Genomic DNA, 17181 nt, shown 5'->3' with positions numbered 1-17181 from the left:
AAAAGAAAACACAATGTGCAGATCATGACCTATCTGTGTTTCCTTCAGCAAAATGTTCTTTATTTCTTGGAAATATATCCTGATTTATAGCAACCAGCTAGAGTACGCAATGCTGATGTCATTACTCATACAGTGTCTATAGGGAAAACAGGACATTAACCAACTCAAAACCTCAGAATTTTCATTATTGATAGGTTTGTTAAGACAAACCAGATCTGTGCTGGGGAGGAAATCTGACTTCTAGGCTTTGAATTTGTGAGACATCTTTGGTCTGCTGCAGGTTTGTTTGTGAGGAAGACAGAAGTGATGGTTACAAACAAGACGACCTTTCCATAACCAGAAAGATTGAATTAGGCAGTAACGTAGGAGAAGAGGTGATTGGAAGAGTCAAATGGGTTAGGAAGGAGGAGATCTTCAGACTCAGAGCTGAGCTGCAACCCTGGGACTCGTACACAGCACCGACACCCACAGCTGGGGGCGAGCCTCCCCCAGAGGCCTTGAGCACCGGAGGGGCAAGGAGATTGCAGGCACCAAGCCAGTGCTGGGTGACAGGGGACACCCTGGCCGGTGTCACACTGGTCACACCGGGGAGCGGCGGGGCCGGTGACAGACCCCGGCCGGTGTCACACCGGGGAGCAGTGGGGTCAGTGACAGATCCTGGCTGGTGACAGACCCCAGCCGGTGTCACACCGGGGAGCAGTGGGGTCAGTGACAGATCCTGGCTGGTGACAGACCCCAGCCGGTGTCACACCGGGGAGCAGTGGGGTCAGTGACAGATCCCAGCCGGTGAAAGATCCCGGCCGGTGACAGATCCTGGTCGGTGACAGACCCCGGCCGGTGTCACACCGGGGAGCAGTGGGGTCAGTGACAGATCCTGGTCGGTGACAGATCCCGGCCGGTGTCACACCGGGGAGCAGTGGGGTCAGTGACAGATCCCGGCCGGTGTCACACCGGGTAGCAGTGGGGTCAGTGACAGATCCCGGCCGGTGTCACACCGGGGAGCAGCGGGGTCAGTGACAGATCCCGGCCGGTGACAGACCCCGGCCGGTGTCACACCGGAGAGCAGTGGGGTCAGTGACAGATCCCGGCCGGTGACAGATCCTGGTCGGTGACAGATCCCGGCCGGTGTCACACCGGGGAGCAGTGGGGTCAGTGACAGACCCCGGCCGGTGTCACACCGGGGAGCAGTGGGGTCAGTGACAGATCCCGGCCGGTGACAGATCCCGGCCGGTGTCACACCGCGGACCCGCTGGCCCGGCCCCCAACGGCCTTATGGCCCCGCCCCCGGCGGTTGCAGGGCGTAACGGGGCGGGGAGGAGCAGGAGCAGGAGTCGGATCGGGATCGGCATCAGGATCAGGAGCAGGCTCTGGAGCGGGAGGGCGGTTCTGGTTCCGGGTCAGTCCCCGCCCGGGCAGGCCCTGGGGCGGTGTGCGGGGGCGGCGGCCCCGGCCATGCGGAGCCGGCCCGGGCGGCGGCGGCCGCGCAGGGCCCCGCCTGGGCTGCGGCAGGGCCCCATGAGCCGCCGGGGGTAGGCGGGGAGCCCCTTCCCCCGCCCGCCGCCATGTACACCTTCGTGGTGCGGGACGAGGGCAGCAGCGTGTACACCGAGGTCAGCCGGCTGCTGCTGGCCAGCGGGCAGTGGCGGCGCCTCCGCAGGGACAACCCCCGCTTCAACCTGATGCTGGGCGAGAGGAACCGGCTTCCCTTCGGCAGGCTGGGTAAGGGTCCTCCCCGCCCCGCCGGCAGCGGGGCCCGGCGCTCCCCGCTCCCCTTCGGTCTGTGGCCGCGCTGTGCCCTCCGGTGCCCGGTGTCCCCGCCGCAGGGCAGCGTCCCCGCGGGTCGCCGCAGCCTCCCGCCGCCGCTGCGGGTCGGGCGGGGCGCTGCCCGGCTGAGCCCCGCGGCTCGGGGGCGGCGCCGCCAGCCCCGCTCTGCTCCCTGTCCCCGCCGCTGTCCCCGGCCTCCGGCGCCCAGACAAAGCTCGGGCACCGCGGGGTCTCCGAGCAGCCGACCCCGGCAGGGCTCTCTGCGGGCCCTGCTGCCGCCAGCCAGGGCCCCAAAGATCCTCTTCCCGGGCTCCCGGAGAGTGATTTCCCCGGGCCCCCCAGAACACCCCCCAGCTGAGGCCTGTGCTGTGCTGAAGCAGTGGGAAGGGCGGGGGGTGACACAAGGGTTTCCCGGAGACGCTGCTGTGACATGCGGCAGATCTCAGGATCCCGGCCCCCGCTCTGGGTGCAGCCCAGCACTGCCTTCCTTGCCCTGCAGCAGTGCCCTTGGGGCTGTTTGCCCCTCTGCGGGGGCATTCGGACGAGCAGCGTGCCTTTGTGGGGTCGCGGTGGTTCCAGTGTTATCCCCTGCCTGGTGCTGGGCAGGGACACTGCGGTGCTGAGCCTACGTGGTATGGGGGTGTTCTGCTGCTTGGGACAGGAGGCAGAAGGGGTCTGAGTCAGGCCCGTTCAAACCTTCACTTCAGAGCTGGGGCTGGCGGGGATGTGGCTCTGCAGGGCTTGGTGAGGGCAACGGCACTATCCCTGCCTGGAGCACTGGACCAGGGTGTGGGTAATTCCAAAGGCTCTGTGTGTGTAGGGCCCGCTGCAACCCCTGCCCCACCACCTTTTCCCCTGCTGCCTGACCTCCACTGTCACCCTGTCACCATGCAGAGCTCTGGGAGCTGCCCTGTGTAGGCTTGTCCCCTGCCTGCCATGCTCGCTGCTGTCCCATGGCACAGCCACCCTGGCCCTCTGCCCTGTTGGATGGTGCAGAGCCCAGAAGCAGGCAGGGATAGTGCCCACAAGCAGGAGAGCCAAGCCAGGCACTGGCAGTGTTGCAGGGCGTGGCAGGGAGCAGGGCTGCACTGTCATCTTGGCCCTGGTTTATTTCTGAGGTGATTTTGCAGCACTGCTTCTGGCTGCAGAAACATCAGAACAGGCAGAGCCCCCTCACTCCAGCAGCTCTGGTGCAGCCTCTCTCTTGCATCTGAGACCCATCTCTGACTGCTCTTAGCAATTTGCAAGTCACCAGTTCCAGCGTCTCTCCCTTGTCTCTTCCACAGTTGTGAGTGGAAAGTCCCCATCACATGGCAGTGCCATCTGGTCACCTCCCGGTGTCAGGGTGTCTGTAGTGGGCAGGGAGACACCGGGAGAGGCTCAGGCAGTGAGGATGCTCACACATGCCTGCAGCAGGCAGACCTGTGCTTTAACCTGCTCAGCATGGAGGACCTATGAGGATCAGACCTCATTGCAGAACAAGTGCAGCTCCTTGAGAGTGGGCATTCACAGCACATCCAGCTATGGTGGGCTTGTGGCCCACCATCTCTAACTAACCCCTTCCATCCTCAAAGTGTCCTGGAGTGACAGAAGGGCTTCCCTGAGCCCTTCTGCATATGTTGCCATGGGATGCCCAAAAACTCAAACCATTTCTCAGGGGGGTGACCAGGTGGAGGGAGCCAAGACATATCTATAACCCGTGGAGAGGGGCCATGCTTTGGCACTGGCATCTTTAAACCATCCTCCTGTAGCAGGAACTGGTTGTCTGAAATCAGTAGATTCAGACCAAAAATAACATGGTTATTTTGGTGCATTTTCCAAAAAGTTCTGTCTTCTTTGGTTTGTCTTCCTGAGCAACTGTTGCATCAAAGCTGGCTTGGTTTTCCTAAGGGCTCTACTTGGTGGAAGCAGACATTAATTCGGGGAACTGTAGGGATTTGCTTTGCTCAGGGCCTAAGCTGGATCATGGAGAGAAGTGGGGATTTTCAGCATGCACCACTGCTTCTGCTCAGTTGCAGGGACCTCTGTAGCTTGCACTGGTAACCTAATTCCTGGGGAATTGTACCCTTAAGCTGTGTCCTCATCTAGCAGAAAAGCAGTTTGTGCCAAGGGGATGGAAAGGAGGAAGAGGCTGCAGAGGCCTCATGTAGCAGGGGATGGTGGGCTCTATGCCCTGCTGGCCAGGAGATGATTGCCACTTTGGTCAGTGCCTTGGCTGCTTTTTAATCCCACTAAATGCATACTACAGACCTCACAACATGCCCCAGAAGTTTTCCCTCCTGCCTTGAGGTCCCTCTTTGGTGGCCACCCAACTCTATGTTGCAGCCCCCTACTCTGTGGCACTGCTCAGGAGCCCAGCAAGGATGCAGCTCATAAGGATAAACTAGAAACAGAAGAAAATTTGAGGGCTTCTATTATTTTCTTTTCAGTAAAACAATATGCCTGTGCTGGCTGTACCCTGAAGTGCCTGAAGTTACAGATTTTTTCTGCAGGATGGTTTTCAGCTATCTTGTATTTAAAGATTTGTGAATAAAAGTGACCCAGGTCAGGGAAGTGACTTTGAGGCTGAAAATAGATATTCACTGTCTGTGATCTTGCAGCTGCCTGGTGTTTAAGGTAATGTTTGCTCCAGGCCTTTTTTCCCAGGCAAACACCAAGAAAGATAAGTAAAACCCTAAATCCTTTTTCAGGATTCTGGTCCCTCCCAGAGAGCTTCCAGCTGAGCACAAGTGTTTCTGTCCTGAGAAAAGGTGAAGGCAGGCAGGTTGTGGTATGGAGTCCAGTGTTGGTAAGGAAGTGCCCTCTGCTTAGCACTCTCTTTGTCGATGCTGAGGCCACAGCTGGATACTGGGGCCAGTTTGGTTATTTTCCAGTGCAAGGAAGGCTTAAACATCTGGATTTACTATATGAAGAGCCACCACTATGGTCAAGGGGACACAGGTTGGCAGCCAAGAACTGGGACAAGGACTTGTAGAAGTCAGTATCTATCTTTAGAGATACTCAGACTTTGAACAAGAGGTTGGACCAGAGACTTCCAGAGGTTCCCTTCTCACCTCAGGTATCCAACAGGTCTTGTTGCAAGCTGCTAGACAGAAGCAAGACTCCAAGTCTTTCAATGTTTCCCAGTGTTTTGTGGTATCAGACCCGAGAGGGAATCATGCTGTACATGACAAAGAAAAAAAGCTGTTAGCTAAGCTGTGATCTTTATGTCAAGGTGTGTTTTCCTGCATTCTCCACTTGTATTTAAGAGTGACTGAAATCTTGATTCTTAAAAGCTTACCCCAGAAGATGGAGAACACCTGACTGTTCCCAATGTGAATTAGGAAAAAATTATTTTCCTTTGCAAGATGGATGTGTCAGATTAAAAACAAGTAGGTAACTGCATGGTTTTTTGTAACTAGATGAAAGAAACCAAAGGAACCAATACCAGTTTACAACCTGTTTCTGTAATGCAGGGCAAGGAAACAGCTTCCACTTCTTTTCCCCTACTGCACAGATCCTTTGCATTTTGCCTTTATTTGTTGAGGAGTTTGTCTGACCTCTGTTTCCCCTTCTTAGGCCATGAACCTGGACTTGTGCAGCTGGTGAATTACTACAGGGGAGCAGACAAGCTGTGCCGCAAAGCATCTCTGGTGAAGTAAGAAATTCACTGAAATGTTAGATGGGCTTGGCAGAAGCTTCTCTTCTAACCCTTGTTGAGTGTTGAACCTGTTTGGAGGGTATTTCACACAACAGCTGCCCTGGGAGTGTCCTAGCATGTGCTGTCTTTAGACTCCTGGGCTGGTTTCTAGAGCTGTTTGTGTGCACAAAGGCCTCTCTGTAACCTCAGGGGAAATGCCATTTCCACTGAGTTGTATCTACTTGAAACCATAGAGTGTATTGAATCAGATTAGACCCAAATCAAAAGGAAAAAGAAACCCAAAGGTATCTGCTCTTCTTCCTTGTAGACATTTAATTAAAATCTTCTCCTTTTATTCTCTGTTTTATACAGAGAAGAGACGCTAATGTGCCTTTAGCTAATCAGATTTGTTGGTCAAACAAATGCTTGGAGACATCTCCAGGAAGAGCTCTGGGAGTTATTTCTGCATGACTGCCATGCCAGGGTCTCCTGGGGAAATGTGGATGAACTTTCATGGCAAATAACCCTGTCCCTATGCAAACTCTGCTCCTACTAGAGTATCTTTATGTCAGAGCTCTTGGTCTCCTTCAACAATTTGATTGCCCATTACAGTCTGTGCTGCCTCTCACTAATGCAGTCCTGCAGACTGTGTGTGCTGATCCAGAGCCTCTCCTTCCTCTGCAAAGAGCCTCTTCCAGTTGCAGAGTATTTTTAAACAAGCACTTAGAGCACTCCTCAGATGGATTTCTCTTTAGCCTATTACCTAGAGTGCTGAATGAACTTGCACACCTATTTTAATATCCTGAAGCTTGGCTGACCTTTTTAACTGTAGGGTCACCCATGCATCAGGCTACGCAGGAACCCACAGGACAATAAATTACATTCCTCAGGGCTCCCAAAGTGCCACTGACCACTGCCATCTCAACAGAGAGGCACAAATGCACAGAGTCAACACCTCATGAACTCTAGTTTTGGCTTTAAGCAAAGCATAGGCATTTGGAGAGGCAGGCAGCTCCCCTGACTTTGAAGGAAAACAGGCCTGAGCTCTGCTAACAGGAATTTGCTGCTGTCTCCAGACATTACTTGGTAAGGGAGATGTGCTTGAAGGATCCCAGACACCTTGGGATGTGAAACATGTAACTGTGCCCTTGCTTTCTGTGGCTTCCCAGTGGCATTCATACACAGCTGGGACACCTGATCTGATCTCAGTGGGAATGGGATCAAGGGCTAAGCACCAACACAGAGAGCATTAATGCTCTGGCTTTCCTTTTTCCAGCTGTGATCACAGCATACTTCCTGCCCTGAGTCGTGTCAGCAAAAATGCCTCCTCAGTTCCCTTGTGCAGAGATGATGCAGGGAATGTACCACCAGCTTTAGTTACATGGAAATTTCTCAGCTGTGTCAGTAAAGTGTAATGAAAGCATGCAAGTTCTGATTCAAAGAGTAGTGCTTTGCTGTGGGCTGGGGTTGCCATGATATCTTCAGGAAAACCCTAACTCCAAGGGTCTAAGGAAAACAGGATAATTTAGCACAGACTATCCATAAGCTGCCATTCATCATCAAGCAAAAGAGCCCAGTTAATGATGATTTTTCATTATTCACTAAGTCCTATGCAGGTGGGGACACTCCAGAGATTAACAGCCTGTCCCTCTTCACCCAGGCTAATCAAGACAAGTCCTGAGCTATCGGAGTCCTGCACATGGTTCCCTGAGTCATACGTGATTTACCCAACAAACTTGAAGACCCCTGTGGCTCCAGCACAGAATGGGATTCACCATCTCATCAACAACTCAAGGACAGATGAGCGGGAAGTGTTCCTGGCAGCTTACAACAGGCGGCGGGAAGGAAAAGAAGGCAACGTGTGGATAGCCAAGTCCTCAGCTGGTGCCAAAGGTTCATTCTCCAGCACCAGGAGCTATTTCTCATTATTCCTCACTCTTTACATGATCTATAGAATCACAGGGTCTGGCTGAACCAAGCTGATGTGTGGTCTGTCTATGAAGGGCTTCACTGACAGACAAGCACTGTGGTGTGCACGTGCTGCCTAGGACATGCACGGCAGGGAAAGGGCCCTCACTTCTTTACATGCACCTCAAAATGTGAGAATTTGCTGTGGGGAGAAGGCAGCAGGGACCAGCAAGCGAGGGGAATGTGGACAGCAGGTTAGAGGGAGAAGAACAGGATACAGGGAGGCAGTCAGCAGGCAGGGCAGCAACCTTCATGGGCAAGGAGCCCAGCTCCCCATGCTGCAGCTTAACTTGCCTTCTCCTGGGTGGAAATCCTACTTGTCTTTCAACCAGACAGATGCCTGGTGCCAGTGGCCTGCCCATGGTCACACTGAGAGCCTGGCTGAGCAGCCACGAGCTCAGTACGTCACAATTGCACCCAAGCCTCAGGGGAAGGTACCAGAGCAAAGACAATCAATGCAGTGTCTGTCTGTCCATTTAATCTGAATAGGACAACAGATAGCCAAGTGATAATGTGTCTTCCTTGTTCCAGGGTCATTCCATCACTGACTCTACAGAAATAATGAGCTATGAGATAGCTGGACACAGCTATAATGCAGTGCTTTGATAACTGTTCTGCTCTCTTGGCTGTGTCACCAAGAAGAATTGGAAGAGCATCCTTGTTTTCATCAGGAATGAAGGGGAGATGAGTCCTTTTGTTATGCCAGTGCAGGAATGTGTTTCTGAGTAATAAACTGGCAAAGAAATCCATCTGGGCATTTGGAAAGGCAGTTGCTGTAGTCTGCTGCAGGCTGAGCAGGTTCAGACTCTTCAGATACTTCATGCACGTGTGATCCCATCTTTTCTGCACTAAAGCAGAGTAGCCTTTTGTATTCATCACTGTGCTGCTGGAAATTAAAGTGGAAAGCAGAGTCTCATGGTAATCTTCTAGGGGGAAGATACGCATGGGGATTCTTCTTCTGAAGAAGAAAGCTTGTTCATGCTAATTACCAAGAAAGATACAGCTCAGGCACAACCCCTGTCTTGGGGCAGGCCTAACAGAAGCTTAGTCATCCATCAGTAACAGTAAAATTCAAGGTTTAGGATGCCCTGACTGATGTTTTAAGGGTTTGTAACCATGGCTGGAGGTTTTGGTGTTTTCTTTGACAGCTGTCCCACATAAGCTCCTTTGCTGCCTCACTGGGTTGCTGCCTGGGTGCACAGTCAAACTGACCCTCCCCTTGGTTTGCCATCTGTCCAGTGTGGAACAGGTGCCTGCTGATCTCCCCACTGCAGCAGCTTTGCTGGCTTAGGGATGTTGTTTCCCTCCTTTCCCCAGTGCACACCCTGAAGCTGTACCAGTGCAAGGTTCTGCCTTGCTCTACTGTGATCAGGAGACTAAAAAAATCTTGCCCCCTGCACAAAGTATGGGTGAGAAAGATACTTTCATTTCAGACTTCCTTTCAGTGGAGAGTGCTGGGATGAATGGGAGGACAGTAGGGCTGGAAAGCTGAGCAGAGGATGGAGCAGTGAGAGTACCTGCAGGGCTCTGCTGACAGTGACCTTCAGAAATCAGCTAGGAGCATTTTTCTGTGGATGATCCTGTCAAACCCTGCCTGTGCTTCAAACCTCTATTACTCCTTTGATGCCCCCTTGAAGAGTGGGGCTTTTTGCACAGTATTTCCTCAAAAACACGGAGCACAAAATTAAGACTAAGTAATCAGGTTTAGTCCAGAAAACTAGTGCCTTAAGAACGGGCATAGTGCCAGAGGAGTGTTTGGTAACTTCACCTGACCTGGCTTATCCCTTATGATACCATGCCATTGCTTTATGAAATCCCAGAAGGAAAATGGTCTCTCTTCAGTGCTCTGCAACAGAAGTTTGCTATTTGGACTCTTGCAAGAGATGAACTGTGACAGCTTCAGCCAAAATGTGGGAGTGTTTAAATGGCACAGTTCATTTTTTTAATGAAGAGCTTCAGCAGCAGGAACACTGAGTACATGGATGAACAATTTAAAATAGTACTCTTCCTTATTCAGCAATGATTTTAATAATAACTTAAGTGAATTCAATGAGCAGGGCAACACTGCACAAGTGTGCATGTGTGACTGCCTCTGGCAGCCAGAGAAGCCAGACAGGGAAAGTCTTGAGTCTGGGATAAAAAACCCCACAAACCTCCCTCCCCAAATAAAAAAGAAAGGCAAAAATCTTTACAGAAAATGTGCCAATCTCCCTGTTCTCTCTAAACTGCTGAAACTCAGGGAAAAACAAAACCAAATTTGTCAAGTCTCAAATACAAGCACCACCACACCCTCCTACCCCTGCCGAGCCTAGATAGGAAGAGAAAAAAAAAAAAGACATAAAAGAAACCAGAATGCCCCCAACCCAAGCAGCTGCCTCACTGCTTGCCCAGGTCTCCCTGCCTGCTGTGCATCTCCTCACACCCTGCAGATGTGCCCCAGGCAGGCTGTGCCCTGTCAGATCCCCTTGATTCCCATTTCCATCAGGCCTGGTTTCTGGGGAGCCAGAGGCCCATGGCATGGCAAGGAAGAGATCCCTCCATGGATTCATTCCCATGGAGTGACTGTGGCATTGCTTGGGCACTGGCTGACCCTGGGGCGACAGGTTCTTGAATGTTGATTTTTGGGCTAATGAGCCACTTGGGGCCTGAAAAAGCTCCAGCAAAGGTAGGATCCTCTACCTAATTTTGTCTTCAACTTTCTGTGCCAGGGGAAGGGATTCTGATTTCTTCAGAGGCTGCAGAGCTCCTGGACTTCATAGATGAGCAGGGACAAGTGCATGTGATTCAGAAATACCTGGAGAATCCTCTACTTTTAGAGCCAGGGCATCGCAAGTTTGACATCAGGTAACCTTTTTTGCCTTTGTAATACCAGTTTTCTTGTTCATGCTGTGTCTTTGGGAGCCACTGAGACTAGAGTTTGTTCTCCTGTCCCCCAGGAGCTGGGTTCTCGTGGATCATCAATATAATATCTACCTCTACAGAGAGGGTGTCCTGCGGACCTCTTCCGAACCATATAACAGTGCTAATTTCCAGGACAAAACCTGCCACTTGACCAATCACTGCATTCAGAAGGAATATTCCAAAAACTACGGGCGGTATGAGGAAGGCAATGAAATGTTCTTCGAGGAGTTCAACCAGTATCTGATGGATGCCCTGAACACAACACTCGAGAATAGCATCTTACTGCAAATCAAACACATAATAAGGTAGCCAGCTGCCTGCTGCTGTGGAGAGCAAGACCCTTCAGGGACAGGGAGTGTGTATGGACACAGCTGGGGAAGCAGAGCATGAAGGGAGGGATTTCAACTGCATAAATTCAGGATAAGGCCATAAATACCCCCATGTCACTGCTCAATGAGAAGGCACCTCTGTAAGTGCTGTTGCCTCAATGTTATATGTGCCTGTCTCTGCATTTTGCCAGCTGTGGCTGGTGAAGGGTAGAGTGAAAAGGGAAGAGAGCAGGTCAAAAGACAGAGCTGGGAGAGGCTGAGGTTAAGAAAGGCATACAGGTGATAGAGGGGAAGTGAAGCTGGACTCAAGTGTACAGACTCTGGATGCTTCCACCACCATCAGCCAGCAGCAGCACATGGCTGTTGCCTAGGTCATCTTACTCAGGCCACAAGAGCCAGTTCCCTCCTGGGCATAGAAAGTGCCTGGAGAGAAATCTCAGTGCTGCAGAGAATCCAGGTCTTGACAAAGCAGTCCTTCATGAAGGAATTTGCTTTGCCAGTACCCCATTGCTGTTAATTGCACTAAAAATATGTGGCATAACCTTTGAGGGACTTGAAGGCAAATGAGCATCCAGTGGCAGTTCCCTGGGGACTTGCTGTATTATGTGCAATGCCCTCTGTGGCATTGTACATCATGTTTTTCAGCTTGCCTGACCCAGAGGTGAGGGAGGATGCTGGATGCGCTCCAGCTCTTTGAGTTAACTCAGTGCGTCCCCACATGTATTTTCATGGACACGGGATCTCACTTGCATGGACCTGGTTACCATGGCATGTGTTGGACATAACTTGTAATCTGGGAGAGTTGCAGGGCAACCCCTCTTACTTAACGTGTCCACAGCAGCCTTAACCCTGAGTTTCTGTTTCTCCCTTCACAGAAGCTGCCTTATGTGTATAGAGCCTGCAATCAGCACGAAGCATCTTCACTACCAGAGCTTCCAGCTCTTTGGCTTTGACTTCATGGTGGATGAGGAGCTGAAGGTCTGGCTAATAGAAGTCAATGGGGCCCCAGCATGTGCCCAGTGAGTAAATCAGTTTCTGTAACACCTTTGTGATGCCACCATTCACATGCCTCACCCAAAACATGGCTATGTCCCAGCTCCAAGTGAAAAAGATGAAAGAAAATGAATGGCAAGGGAGTTTTCCAGGCTAACACTGGACACTGCTCCAAGTGCCAGTGAGTTTGGGTTCATTACTCTTGTCTCTATGTTTGGTATTCCCCAGCTTCTTTCCCATGAGAAATGGGACACTAATATGTGTTTTTGAACAAATGGGTTTGAATATAACTGGGGTCATTTTTATTACACTTGGGTTGAAGTTATGTTTGCAGATTTAATATTTTGGGAGTCAGATTGTTTCTCAATCTCTGGTTGTGGCACTGCTGGTGGCTGCTCTTTATATGAACACATGTTAAATGAGTGGCATTAAGGGCAGCAGCTGGAAGTGAGTGGCTGAATTTGCAGGCAGCAGGACCACAGACTGTGGATGCTGCAGATGTTACCAAATCTCTGAAAACCTAAGGAATAAAGACTAAACACCAATTTAGTGTTAAAAGAGCATCATTTATTCAAACCACACAGGGGATAACTCCTAACCTTATATGTTCATGTGATTTTACAAGTGTCTTGCTTATATACAATTACTGCATCCATGTTACAATTTGCCCATTACCAAGAAACCCTCCCCAGGTTCCTAGATTGAGTCCTTATTTTGGCTGTGCCTGCATTCCTGAGCCAGATGTCTTCTTACTTTCCAGACATCCTTGATGGGAAAGCAGATTTTGCATGCCTTGTTTCTCTGCTAAGAGTTCACAGGCACAGTAAAAATTGAATTAACCCTTTTGGTGTCACAGAGATTGGTTATAGCTTCTTCCAGCAGCTGCAGAGAGGCTGGAACAGCCAAGTAGCCCTGGCCATGAACATCTTTGTGTAGGCACAGCAGGAGGTGCTGTATTACATGACTGAGACAGCTGCACGAGATCAGAAATTTTTACTAAGTGAGCATCTGTATCATATTAAAAAAAAAAAAAAAAAAAAAAACAACAAAAAAACAGAACAGACTGTACATCACTGCATTAGAATTTGATCAAATTAGATGTTGATTAAATTAGGTTAGATCATCACTAACAGAAGACAAAAAATGCAGGTCAAGCCTACCAGACAGCCTGTTCAGCAGCTTTTTTAGGGATAGAGCTTGGGGAGCTTTCTGTGTCCAGGATGCCCTGTTCACAATGTGCATCATGGTGCAATGACTGCCTTGCACCTCCTTGTCTTGCTGTATGGGTAGAATTTGGCTGTTGCTGGATGGATTTCGATTGCAGCAATGCCCTGTTAGTTTTGTGCCTCTTGGAAGAGCAAAAGTGTTGGGCACTTGGAAGATTAAAAGCAGCTGAGGTAGGTTTTGGCTATTTGTGACTTCTGTTGAGGGTTATTTTTATTTGTAGCACTTGTATCACACAGCTCTGATTTAAAGAGGGAAAAAAAATGGCTGCTGTAAGCAATAAAAATCCCATCTTACTGTCACATAGCCCCAGTGGCATGGACTAAAAGACATTGTTAATCCTGGGAAAAACAGGTTTGGTACTAAATGCGTCCCAGATGCCAGCACATTTAGGAACGTCACACATGCGTTTTCTCCAGCAGAAAATGAAGCTGTTGTTAACTCAAACACCTCTCTTCTCCCTAATCCTGCTGTGCATGAGCTGTGCCATGGTAAAACGCATCCCACATGTCTGAGGGTCCTGTGAAGCCCCTGTGCCTGGTCACAAGCTGATGTGTACAGCTGCACCCCAGCACAGCATTTCATCAAACCAGGAATGCATCAGAGCAGACCCTCTGGGGTACATTCCTGTGTGAACAATGTCTGGAGCAGTAAATCCCAACTCCCTGAGTTGGAAAGCTGCTACAGGGAGCCCTGAGATGTTTTCTGCTCCTTTGCATTTGTGGAGACTCAAGTCTGGGGCCTGAGAGTCCACAGCCTCTGACTGTAAACATAGATAATGGGTTTTGTGGTTCTTTGTGAAAGGGAGAAATATTGGGAATTACCACCATGGAAAAAGAAAATATTGGTGTAAACAGGGAGGAGGTGGAAGAGATACTGCTCTCCTCCTATTTGCCACCCTGAAACTCCTTGTAATGGGAATAGGATCTTGTAGATCTTGCTGGGAAAATGGATTTCTCCATAAAAATTGGCCAGGCCTCTGCTGGTTTGGCCTGCCTGGGTATCTGATTCTCTCTCTCTCATTTCTTAGGAAGCTGTATGCAGAGCTCTGCCAAGGAATTGTGGATGTAGCCATCTCCAGCGTTTTCCCCCTCAGCGACACTGGGCAGAAGATGAACCAGTCATCATCAATCTTCATCAAGCTGTGATGATGACACAACTGCCACCACTGTGAACAGGGAGAGACTGCACCCCTCGTGTCAGCACAGTTCGGTGGCTTATCTCAGTAACATGCCAAAAAGTGATAGAGACAGGCTTCATATTTTCCGGGAGACCACAGGGAAAAACAACAAAACAGGCATCCTCACAGAGCTGTGATGAGCCAGAGCTGCTCAGATAACTCTGCCTGCATTCACCAAAATCCACTTTAGAAACAGCTTCTGTGACTTTGATACCTGAAACAAATCTCTCTGGGAGTACAACAAAACAACCTTAAAATGAAACCCCAGCAGGGATACTGTAATGCTGTATTAGCTCCTCCTTTTCTATAGAGATAACATTGGGTTTTTTAAGGGAATTGAGTGGAGAGAACGGTGGAGTTGTGCTCCTCCCGCTGTGTTTATTCTTTCCTCACCTACTGCATCATTAGTGCCTTAGCTCGGCTCCAAATAGGTGACTCCTTTCCTTTGTTCCTGCTCTGTTACATAGAAAGGAGCAAGCTCTCCTGGTGCCTAAAACCAGGAACACCAAGAAGTCAGTTTCCTTAGGTCATTTTCCAAGCTGGTTGGCTGAACACCTGGGCAATGGCTGGCAAAAGGGTGCTGAACTGCAGGTGGTGAATTAACCCAGGCAAGAAAGGTGATTTTCTTTATTTATAGCTATCCCTTTTCCTATTGAGATTTGAATCAGTGTCTGTCCCAGTCTGAGGCAGTTGGATTCTGCTTAAAAGAGGTAGAGAGACCCCCTCGGAGCTCACCAGCAGGCCGTAGGATTTCTAGCATCACTTTTGTGCTGAGTGTTTCAAGTAGCAGAAACCTGATCCCAGTTTCTTCTGAGGCACTGCAGTGAACTTAGGCTCTTGTCTCAGATTTTCCCTTCATGATTTACTTGAGGCTTGAACCTGAAATTTCTACCTAATCCCATTTGAGCCAACCGGTTTTATTCTCCTCCCTTTGACAAATACTGTAATCTTCTGCCCTGAACACAGTCCACAACTTGATCTTAGCTAGGGGCAAGGTGGGTGAGATTTTGTAGACCAGGAGAGACATTCCTGTTTGCCACACATCTGGGAAATCAGGTGCTCTGGGGGGAAGGAGGGGTTAAATTTCTTGAGATCTCTGTATTTCAGAGCTAGCATCTGCTTCAAGTATAACTTAAATGCCTGTCAGGTTTCTCCCCTTGTGAAGTGTATCTGAATTTGCAGTGTGAGCCCAGCACATCCCTCTGGGAGGGAGAGATGGTCATGGAAAGAAACAGGTTCCTGTTCCCCATAACAAACAAACTAGAAGACATTGTGGAGATTAGAAGTTGCCTGCGTATAATGGGAAGTGAATCAAGCAATGGAATTTCTGCCCTCCTCAGAAGAACCTAGCATTTTGGTGTACTCATCTCTGCTTGTGATGGAGATTTCAGAGTTCTTCATGCAGCAGACAATCCTGACAGGAAGGGGCTGGGTGATAAGGAGGGAGAAGGATGTGGGAGAAGGATTGGTTGGGTTTTTAACTTTATGATCGCACAGAGGTGTCAGAACTTCACTGCAGTCCAGGTGAAGAATGGTGGTAACTCACTGAGGTAAAATGTAGGCTGTGAAGAGTTGTTACTCATTAAGTTCACCACATCTCCACTGACATTTTCATGTTAGCTTAGCTGAGCTTAAAAACTGCATGTTTTCTGCTCTGCAGTGGGAAGATCTCACAGCAATTGCTTTCATCCAGGATGTGTCTGAAGTGACAGCTGAGCTCTCATAAATGCTAGGGCAGACAAGAACAGGAAATTTTCCCCATCACAATAATCCAAGAAATCCTCATATTCTGGGGTGCTAGACCCATCCTTCCCCTCAAAAGGGAAATTTAGATAATGCTTGGTAGTAGAGCCACAACTACAGATGATGCAGCTATTCTGCCTTTCCAGATGGGCTTGGGGGAGGTAGTGTTTGAGGGACACTTGAATCCTCTGCTGAATTTTTCAGGAATAAGCAGCATTCTCTGGAGTAAAATGTGTATTTTTCACCTTCTCTCAAAGTGTCCCCCAAAGTAAAGCACAGAAGGTAAATGATAAAGGACAGAGAGCACAGTGCCTAAAGTTTTGCCCAAAATACTAGCTATGAGGTGGAGTAGAGGATGTGTATGTGGCTGAGGCCTGGCATTGCAGCCATGGGTGCACCTTGCAAGTGATGCTCACAAGCCCCTGTGAGACTTTTTTTTTTGTTTCTTTTTTTAGGAATATACAACAATAAATGTTTTCTAGTTTATTTCAGCTGAAAGGTCAATAGACAAGGTCTTACTCTCTTTCCTGAGCTTTTACCCAGGATACTTCTGGGTTTCCAGAAGACACCTACCATACTACAGAATGTCTCTAGTCTTAGTTGTATCCCTTCATGTCATCCATGAAGAATTTCTGGCCCAGGTGTTCTGGCTGCGTTGTCCAGCAGGGTCTGGTCCCACTGGACTCTGGGTTTCAGGTAACACCCATGTGGCTTGTTCCATACGAGTTAGTCATGTTGTGCTTCTGCTGAAATCTGGTGGCTGCCCACAGTCCATGGAGAATGCCGGAGAAGTCTAAGAAAGGCTCGAACGCTGATTGCATCCAGGCGACTGTGACCAGTGCCCTTCAGGACTGCTTGCATGTCCCTGCTCGCAGCATTTCTTGTTCTCCACACGCAGCTCTCCCCCCGGAGAGCAGGGCTGTGCCGTTCATAATCGTGCTCCATGACCGTGTCTGCTGTGGCAGCCCCTGGGGAACCCTGGTGTTGAGACGGTGTGAGGTACGCGGGGCGCTGCCGCCCGGCGGGCTCGGGATCGTGCGCCCAGCTGTTCTCACGCCAGCATGTGCATGTGGGGCTGGCGAATGCCTGAGCTCCCGGCTCTCCGGTGAGCTCACATCTGTCCACATCTCTCCTAAATCATCATTAAAACATGCAAACCCCACCGCCTCTGGTGTTTCCTTGGGGCAGCGCGTTCCTGCGGTGCCAAGCCCCAGGACCCCGGGAACCGGCCTCAATCCCTGGGCTGTCCCGGCAGCGGTGGGAGCCGGGGAACAGCGGGGTTGTTCGGAATTCCAGGCGTGCGGAAGAAGTGGCGGAGAGTGACGGGGATGGGTGGGTGGCCAGGCTCCCGTTCCTGGGGCGTACACGGATGCACGGGGCGACCGGGATCAGGGGCTGCGCGTCGGGAGGAGCGCAGCGCGGGGGCCGGAGCGGCGGGGCGGGCTCCGGGGACGGGAGCG

The 17181-nt window shown here is 50.3% G+C and overlaps 1 protein-coding gene across 1 annotated transcript; it reads left to right on the top strand.

The window, feature by feature from the left end:
* The first annotated feature begins 1501 nt into the window (after positions 1 to 1501).
* On the top strand, positions 1502 to 16883 carry TTL (tubulin tyrosine ligase). Its single transcript, XM_021534864.2, has 7 exons — positions 1502 to 1719; positions 5323 to 5401; positions 7044 to 7276; positions 10060 to 10195; positions 10288 to 10557; positions 11457 to 11600; positions 13829 to 16883. The coding sequence occupies exons 1-7, from the start codon at positions 1563 to 1565 to the stop codon at positions 13944 to 13946; spliced, it is 1137 nt and encodes a 378-aa protein (XP_021390539.1). The 5' UTR covers positions 1502 to 1562; the 3' UTR covers positions 13947 to 16883.
* Positions 16884 to 17181: the final 298 nt, after the last annotated feature.

The sequence above is a fragment of the Lonchura striata genome, chromosome 3 (genome assembly GCF_046129695.1).
Source record: "Lonchura striata isolate bLonStr1 chromosome 3, bLonStr1.mat, whole genome shotgun sequence".
NCBI classification, from domain to species: domain Eukaryota; kingdom Metazoa; phylum Chordata; class Aves; order Passeriformes; family Estrildidae; genus Lonchura; species Lonchura striata.
Note: the sequence above shows the minus strand (reverse complement) of the source record. Positions and strands in the feature narration are given on the sequence as shown.